Source organism: Oncorhynchus kisutch, linkage group LG26 (genome assembly GCF_002021735.2).
Source record: "Oncorhynchus kisutch isolate 150728-3 linkage group LG26, Okis_V2, whole genome shotgun sequence".
NCBI classification, from domain to species: domain Eukaryota; kingdom Metazoa; phylum Chordata; class Actinopteri; order Salmoniformes; family Salmonidae; genus Oncorhynchus; species Oncorhynchus kisutch.
The window spans coordinates 9653847-9662396 of record NC_034199.2 but is presented as its reverse complement, the minus strand read 5'-3'; the positions used below and the strand labels follow the sequence as shown (position 1 = coordinate 9662396).

Sequence of the window (8550 nt, the reverse complement as noted above, 5' to 3'; positions counted from 1 at the left end):
ACTAATTCCTTCCAAACCACTCATTGTTGAATTTGCGATTTCCAACTTGTTGTGTAATGTTTATGTCCAATGGCTAATATGTTTTATCTATAATTTTTCTTCATTATTTGTCTTCATATGACAAGGATTAAAAATAATTTGCCAGTAGATTGTCGACTAGATCCATGATGATGACTACTAGCTTGCTAGCTAAGATTTTGAAAGTATGAGGTTGACATGATCAGTCCAATCAAAGCTACTGTAGATATAACGTGATTTCACGTAATTTTATCTGTGTCCAATGACCTTGAGCCCTCTTGGATGGGCACTTCTAATGTAACTCTCTATGGCAGCACCCTTGGGGCTTGAATTTTCGAGCTTTACTCTTAGATTTGGGTGCGACGTGGTGTCCCCATGAGTGACAGAACCCTGAGCCAATCACGTTGGAACTAGAGAACATAACCCAATCACACCCAACTAGAGAACATTACCAACCCCTCTGCTCCGTTTTTTCCACTGGCTGCCCCACCACCACAGAGAGCACTGAGATAGGCTCAAACACCTGGAATTTTGAGCTGCCTTACTCAATAAAGCAACAAAGAGACTAAGTTTGTATGCAGCTTTATTAACTTAATGATATATTTTTATTTTTTTATATTGTGTGCAAACTGATATGTGACATGTATTCATGTCAAAATAACATGCAAAACAGGCAACCCGCCCACATTTGAGTTTAGGTTCCTACCAATCAATGTTTAGGAATGCTTGACTTTATGAGGAAACTATGCAGGGTTACAATTATAGCTTGGCTCGGATAACCAAATACCCATAAACAAATCAGAATTCCCCAGGTCCACAATAATTGAAATATCAAAAACGTATACTGTGGGTTGTAGTTATGATGTACACAGTAATTGGACGGTTATTATTATTTTTTTAATCATTTTGGCATACAACAAGAAAAAATAAGTTTCCCTCTGTGTCCTTTAATTATTTTACATAAAAGAAACCATCATGCTTTAAAAAAAATCTGATATATCAGCGGGAGAGATGTGGGTTTGTAACATCCATATATTAGGGATGGGGATTAGGGATTGGTTCTGGGGCTATAGTAAAGCACTGGGGAGAGAGATCCAGGTCTCTTACGGCTGATAAGAGGATAAGTCATGTCCCTCTGACTGCAGGCTCTAGTCGGAGTCACTGCTGCAGGAGCTGCTTGAACTCTGGATGGAGGAGAAACAGAAAAGGAACACCTTTAATTCAACATAAATTATTTCAATTGAACAGAGTTTTTTTACTATGGAGCACTTTCAATTAGTTTTAGACTAAAAAGATCTCTTACCCCATGACTCTGCTTCCCTTTCTTGTGACAACCCCCATGCCAATGCCCATGCTTGTGCCTGTGCCTGCATCCATGACCGTGCCCATGACCATGACCGTGCCCATGACCATGACCGTGCCCATGACCATGCCCATGACCATGCCCTCCGCGACCATGCCCTCCGCGACCGTGCCCTCCGTGTCCTCCATGACCGTGACCTCCACGATGCCCGTGACCATGATCATGGCCATGATGTCCGTGCCCGTGACCATGATCATGGCCATGAGGTCCGTGCCCATGATCGTGCCCATGCCCATGACCTCCATGGGGACCCTGTACTGGATAAGATGGTGTCACAGGGTAGCAAGTGGAGGGGGGCTGGTAGGGAGGGCATAATGGGGCCATGATGGTACCAATGGTGCACCCGCCAGGGTGTCCCCCACCTGGCACTGGCGGTTCGCACCCGCTTGGGTTCACGTTGTAGCCAGAGGGATGCTGGTTTCCTATACAAGGAGAGATTTATATAGAATACGAGCCAAATTACCTACACTATAAATTGAAAGAGAGGTAGAAACAAATTAAATGGGTCTGCATTTACAAACATTTACCTTGGTTGTGACCCCACATCTCGATGTTTCAGATCAAAACCCTGAAATGGAAAAAATATTTATACTTATTTTAATGATTTATTTAAAATATTATATTTTGGCCCCGCTTTCGACTAGTATAGAACCTAGAGTTAGAGATGGAGGAGGTCCTTGTCAACATATTGCTACATTCAGTCACATCTAACCAGTCTGACTGGTTGTGGAAAATGCTGTCTGCAAACATATGGAACAATAGTGTCCTAGAAAGATATGGCTGCTGGCTGCACACTAAGACCAATGTTCCTTACCAGGGAAAGTAACAGTGGGGTGTTGGCCAACATATATTTTTTTTATCCTTTTGCAGTGCTTTTTATTCATGTAGTTGCCAGGTAAATACTGTCTGCAAAGATACCTTTATAAACAGTTTTTCTCAGGTACTTATAAAAGATAATTGTTTTGACATTAATGTCAAGATACTGTATATAATATGGTATTTCAATGGATTTCCACTGGCTGGAGCATTGAAAGCACTGAGGTAATCAGTAAGCACCTAAGTTACTGAATTAATTGATATTTTACGCAGGTACTAAGTATTTATCCCAGTATTTGCTGGTAAATTAAGCACTGACACGGATCAAATAAACTACTTTCTTGATTACTTAAGAATAAGCATTATAGCAGAAATTGTACTTTTCCAAATGGAATACAAACATTTTAGCTTTGTTTTGTTTTTGGTCTTTTATTTCATCTGGAATAAACATTTAGGAAACGTATCCCTAAGTAGATAAAAAAAAATACTTATTAACAATTAAAGATATACAAAGAACATATTTCCCTGCATTGGCAATTTTAGTCTCCCATAGTTCAAAGTACTGTAACACAGCAATCAAAGTGCTATCTGTTAAACTCTATCAATCATGTTTTACATGTTTCTTTAAAAAAACATTGTTTCAAAAAATAAATATTGTCAAAATAAGGCATATTTAGAAATAGTGTACTTACTGAGATGTAGTTCCTGTCAGGGTTCTGTCTGCATGGCTTCCCAGAGAAATAACTCGTAATTATACTGTAGAGAGAGACACACCTCCACACCTCTCGTCATAAACTAAACATACATCTCTCTTTCTCTCTCTGTGTGTGTGTGTGTGTGTGTGTGTGTCAAGGGGACGCGAGGGGGGTGGTAATAGAAGGGTAGTCATTTTTGTGTTTTTATGTAATTTGATGAATGTATAAAATAATTGGCCAATATTTGTTTCATTTTACAAAGAATTCAGTTTTAATTGAATAGTGCATATGGTCCATTGGGTTTTACGTAATGTAGTGGCTTGAAAAAGTATGTGAACCCTTTGGAATTACCTGTATTTCTGCATAAATTAGTCATCAAATTTGATCTGATTGTCACGCCCTGACCATAGAGAACCATTGTTTCTCTATGGTGTAGTAGGTCAGGGCTTGACTAGGGGGTGATCTAGTATTTCTATGTTGTGTTCTAGTTTTCCTAGTTCTATGTTGGTAAGCTTGGTATGGTTCCCAATTAGAGGCAGCTGATTATCATTGTCTCTGATTGGGGATCATACTTAAGTTCTTCATTGTTCCCACCTGTGTTGTGGGATATTATTTTGTGTACCACGTAGTCACGGTTTGTTGTTAGTTTATTGATTTATTGTTGCTAAGTTTCACTTTATTAATAAATTATGTGGAACTCAACATCCACTGCGCTTTGGTCCGTCTCTCCACACGTCCATGACACTGATCTAAATCACAACAATAGACAAACATGTATGTGCGATAGGTATTTTGCAATTCAGCTTTTAGCTGCAATCTTCTCTTATCAGGTATTAATATTTTTGTAAGTAATATGAGAAATACAAGCATTAAGAATGAAGATTAAAGACAGATGGCAATAAATATCTGGTAAGATGAGTCTTCCAACCATCAAATGACTCACCCTACACACAAAGTATGAGTAATTGGGAAAGTTCTGAGCATTGGGAAATACTGGGCACTTTTTAAAGAGTTGGCATTTACAAATGAGATGTGGAGAACAGACCTGGCAGAAAATAGTTGTATTTTGTTGTGGTAGTTGAATATAGTTTCAACTAATAATCCACTTTTCTTTGATATTCAAATACAGGTCTCAGAAAACCAAATAATATTTTATAGTATTTTGAATACCTCTCAGAAAACCAAATAATATTTGAAAAAATATATATACAGTGTGGCCGCAAAGTATTTAGTCAGCCACCAATTGTGCAAGTTCTCCCACTTAAAAAGATGAGAGGCCTGTAATTTTCATCATAGGTACACTTCAACTATGACAGAAAAAAAATCCAGAAAATCACATTGTAGGATTTTTAATTTATTTGCAAATTATGGTGGAAAATAAGTAGTTGGTCAATAACAAAAGTTTATCTCAATACTTTGTTATATACCCTTTATTGGCAATGACAGAGGCCAAACGTTTTCTGTGAGTCTTCACAAGGTTCACACACACTGCTGCTGGTACTTTGGCCCATTCCTCCATGCAGATTTCCTCTAGAGCAGTGATGTTTTGGGGCTGTTGCTGGGCAACACGGACTTTCAACTCCCTCCAAAGATTTTCTATGGGGTTGAGATCTGGAGACTGGTTAGGCCACTCCAGGACTTTGAAATGCTTCTTACGAAGCCACTCCTTCGTTGCCCGGGCAGTGTGTTTGGGATCATTGTCATGCTGAAAGACCCAGCCACGTTTCATCTTCAATGCCCTTGCTGATGGAAGGAGATTTTCACTCAAAATCTCATGATACATGGCCCCATTCATTCTTTCCTTTACACGGATCAGTCGTCCTGGTCCCCTTGCAGAAAAACAGCCCCAAAGCATGATGCTTCACAGTAGGTATGGTGTTCTTTGGATGCAACTCAGCATTCTTTGTCCTCCAAACACGACGAGATGAGTTTTTACAAAAAAAATCTATTTTGGTTTCATCTGACCATATGACATTCTCCCAATCTTCTTCTGGATCATCCAAATGCTCTCTAGCAAACTTCAGACGGGCCTGGACATGTACTGGCTTAAGCAGGGGGACACGTCTGGCATTGCAGGATTTGAGTCCCTGGCGGCGTAGTGTGTTACTGATGGTAGGCTTTGTTACTTTGGTCCCAGCTCTCTGCAGGTCATTCACTAGGTCCCCCTGTGTGGTTCTGGGATTTTTGCACACCGTTCTTGTGATCATTTTGACCCCACGGGGTGAGATCTTGTGTGGAGCCCCAGATCAAGGGAGATTATCAGTGGTCTTGTATGTCTTCCATTTCCGAATAATTGCTCCCACAGTTGATTTCTTCAAACCAAGCTGCTTACCTATTGCAGATTCAGTCTTCCCAGCCTGGTGCAGGTCTACAATTTTGTTTCTGGTGTCCTTTGACAGCTCTTTGGTCTTGGCCATAGTGGAGTTTGGAGTGTGACTGTTTGAGGTTGTGGACAGGTGTCTTTTATACTGATAACAAGTTCAAACAGGTGCCATTAATACAGGTAACAAGGGGAGGACAGAGGAGCCTCTTAAAGAAGAAGTTACAGGTCTGTGAGAGCCAGAAATCTTGCTTGTTTGTAGGTGACCAAATACTTATTTTCAACCATAATTTGCAAATAAATTCATAAAAAATCCTACACTGTGATTTTCTGGATTTTTTTCTATAATTTTGTCTGTCATAGTTGATGTGTACTTATGATGAAAATGACAGGCCTCTCTCGTCTTTTGAAGTGGGAGAACATGCACAATTGGTGGCTGACTAAATACTTTTTTGCCCCACTGTATATATATTTGATGGCTACCAAATACTTGATGAAGAACCAAAAACTACAACAATTAGTTGAATTAGTCTAAATATATTATCATACGCACATGGTTTGGAGGGCTCTTAGATATGAATCTTAATATAGTCTATAGCCTATAATATAATGACCTCAACATTAGAATAGACCTCTTTTGCAGCTTCAAAATGACTAACAAATATATTTTCATAATGAGTGAGACATAAGGTAACACTTGACATCAAGTTCTTATTACAATAGCAACATTGTTGTTACTTACATAGGACTTTGGGAATTGATTTATAATGGCATAATAATGGAGTTATTACAGGTGGAATAAGGAACAGCCACTATTCCTCTTGTGCACAGTAGTTAAAAACTCTTAGCTCATTGATATGCAATTAAAATGTTCATTTCCAAAGTTATGTAACAACATGCTAATAAAATGTTGCTCAAAGTAATTACAGTTTTATTATACAGGCACAAGAAAAGTTGATATCATTGATTGGTTTGACTTGATAATGTACACCTGGGGAAATGGACATTCAAAGGAGGAAAAAAAACAAATGTTTTGTTGTCACATACACAGGAAAGGTGCAGTAAAATGTGTTATTTTACAGGGTCAGCCATAGTAGTATGGCCCCCCTGGAGCAAATTAGGCTTAAGGGCCTTGCTCAAGGGCACAGACAGATTTTTCACCTTGTCGGCTCGGGTATTCAAACCAGTGACCTTTCAGTTACTGGCCCAACATTCTAACCGCTAGGCCAGAGTTTCCATAACTAGGTCCTGCCCTAGTTTGTGTGTGCTCTATTCATTCTATTTCTATCTTCAACATGCAATTCCAGATACAGCCCTGCCATTAGTTGAAGGCAGCCAATCCAATAGTTTCTGAAAAGTAGTATGGTAGAAAATTACGAGATTATGTTTTACTACTGTTTATGCATCGAATAAGGTTTCTCAGTACTCCCTCATCTATGTCTGTGTGTCCTGAGTTGGCCTCTGGGGTTTTGGGCTAGCAACTGATTTATGATGGTCTTGTCCTCTGTCGGAGCCTGCATTCCATAGATTGAATTGGCGTTTGTGTACTCTTGAGGTACCAGGGAGGAGATGGCTCTAGTACGGACAGCTGATAAGAAGAACCTTGTCTTAGGGGTCAAACCCAGGTTTCTATACAATTAGTAGGGATGCACGATATAATCGGTAAGCATATCGGAATCGGACAATATTAGCTAAAAATGCCAACATCGGCATCGGCCCGATGTAGTTTAACGCCGATGTGCAAAACTGATGTCAATGCTGACGTGTAAACATATATAACGTAGGTAGATGACGTAATGACACCACACAAAAATACAGAGCTACACATAAAACACAGCATTCCTAACCTAGCCTACAATGTCTTTTGTGTGGATCTATTTTGAAGTTTCAAAGGAAGATAAAAAAAAGGCCATATGCTAAGTTTGTGCTGCTATTATTTCCCTAGGAGGGGAGAAAGTGAAATCTTTCAATACCACAAACCTAATTACTTATTTGAAAATACATCACCCCCAGACGTTCAGTGACTACTTAGAAGAAAAGCAGAAAAAAAACTAAGCACACACTTCAAACAACTAAACAAGTTCAAGTCAACGAGACAACTCAAAAGGCGAAATCCATTAACGCCAAGATAATATAATTCATTGCTCTTGACAATCAACCGTTCTCTGTTGTGGATGATGTTGGTTTTCACCGACTGGTGGGGAACCTCGAGCCCCAGTATACACACTACTAAGTAGGAGCTATTTTTCAGATGTTGCCCTACCGGAGTTACACAGTATTGTTGAAACGCATATCCATGAGCTACTTGCTATGGTCGCCACTGCTATTAGCTTCACGACTGACATTTGGACCAGCGATGTCAGCCCCATACCGCTGTTGCCGTCTCAATGGCATTTGAGAACATGTTTGAAACATGAACACACTAGCTAGCTCCATTCGAACAACTGACTCGAGAAATAAGCTCCTCAATTGCGTCTGCAGCAGACGTGATACCCTCTGTCATGGCATTGAAATGCCTGCTCAACAAAACTGCCGATACAGACCGTGGGGTTAAAACTTCTACTAGAGGCTGTGAACAAGTGATTCAGTGGCATTCTCTCTGAGCCTCTTTACTGTATTGCCACTATGCTCGATGCTAGGTACAAGGACCGCTACTTCGATGCAGGCAAGAAACAGGGTTTATGTGAAATTGTACCGACACAGCTGGACAAGAAGGAAACAGACACAGTGACAGTGCGCCCCCGAAGAAGAGGACCCAAGACAGAAGAGGCCACGGACAGACAGCTGAAACTTCACTGCTTGACATGTATGGGGAAATCTTGGTTGAGAATGAAACGTCTGAACAAATGAACAACGAAACAGCACAGCAAGTAAGTGAAAGAAGGTTTTGATTATCTTTTTACTGGTAATGGGGACATACGTAAATGCCAACCGTCAGTGTGTGTGTGTGTGTGTTTAAACTATTTAACTGTTCTAGAATGCTTAAAAGGCCGCTAAAATGTTTAATATCGGTATCAGGGTTTTTGGCAAGGATATCGGCCCAAAATGTCATATTGGTGCATCCCTAACAATAAGAACAGGGAGTCGCTGACCAGCTCAACATCTTTCTCACTTGGTTAGAATTTCCACGACAGTAGTTACTTTCTGAGATCTGTGTTGAAATTGTTTAGAAAAAGTAGTCCATTTCTGAGATCTGTATTCAAATACGTTTTTTGGGGGATCCGTATTCACATCCAAAGTAACAATTTGTTCCCCCTAAAAAAAGGAACTTTGCACAAATCCTATTTAAAACAAATTATTCCAGGTCTGGTGGAGAAGGGGTTGAATGAGGTGAGTAC

General features: G+C 39.8%; 1 protein-coding gene across 1 annotated transcript; it reads right to left on the bottom strand.

Annotated features, from left to right (window-relative positions):
* Window positions 1–896: 896 nt before the first annotated feature.
* On the bottom strand, window positions 897–2969 carry LOC109871087 (uncharacterized). The gene is made up of 4 exons (XM_020461914.2): window positions 2890–2969; window positions 1909–1949; window positions 1322–1803; window positions 897–1202 (listed from the first exon to the last, which is right to left on the bottom strand). Exons 3-4 carry the CDS (start codon window positions 1624–1626, stop codon window positions 1067–1069), a joined length of 441 nt encoding a protein of 146 aa, XP_020317503.1. The 5' UTR covers window positions 1627–1803; window positions 1909–1949; window positions 2890–2969; the 3' UTR covers window positions 897–1066.
* Window positions 2970–8550: the final 5581 nt, after the last annotated feature.

Coding starts and splice junctions, on each gene's coding strand:
- LOC109871087 (XM_020461914.2), bottom strand. CDS start 1,626: ATGGAGGTCATGGGCATGGGCACGATCATGGGCACGGACCTCATGGCC. Junction 1,203..1,321: donor AAGGGAAGCAGAGTCATGGG/GTAAGAGATCTT, acceptor TCCTCCATCCAG/AGTTCAAGCAGCTCCTGCAG.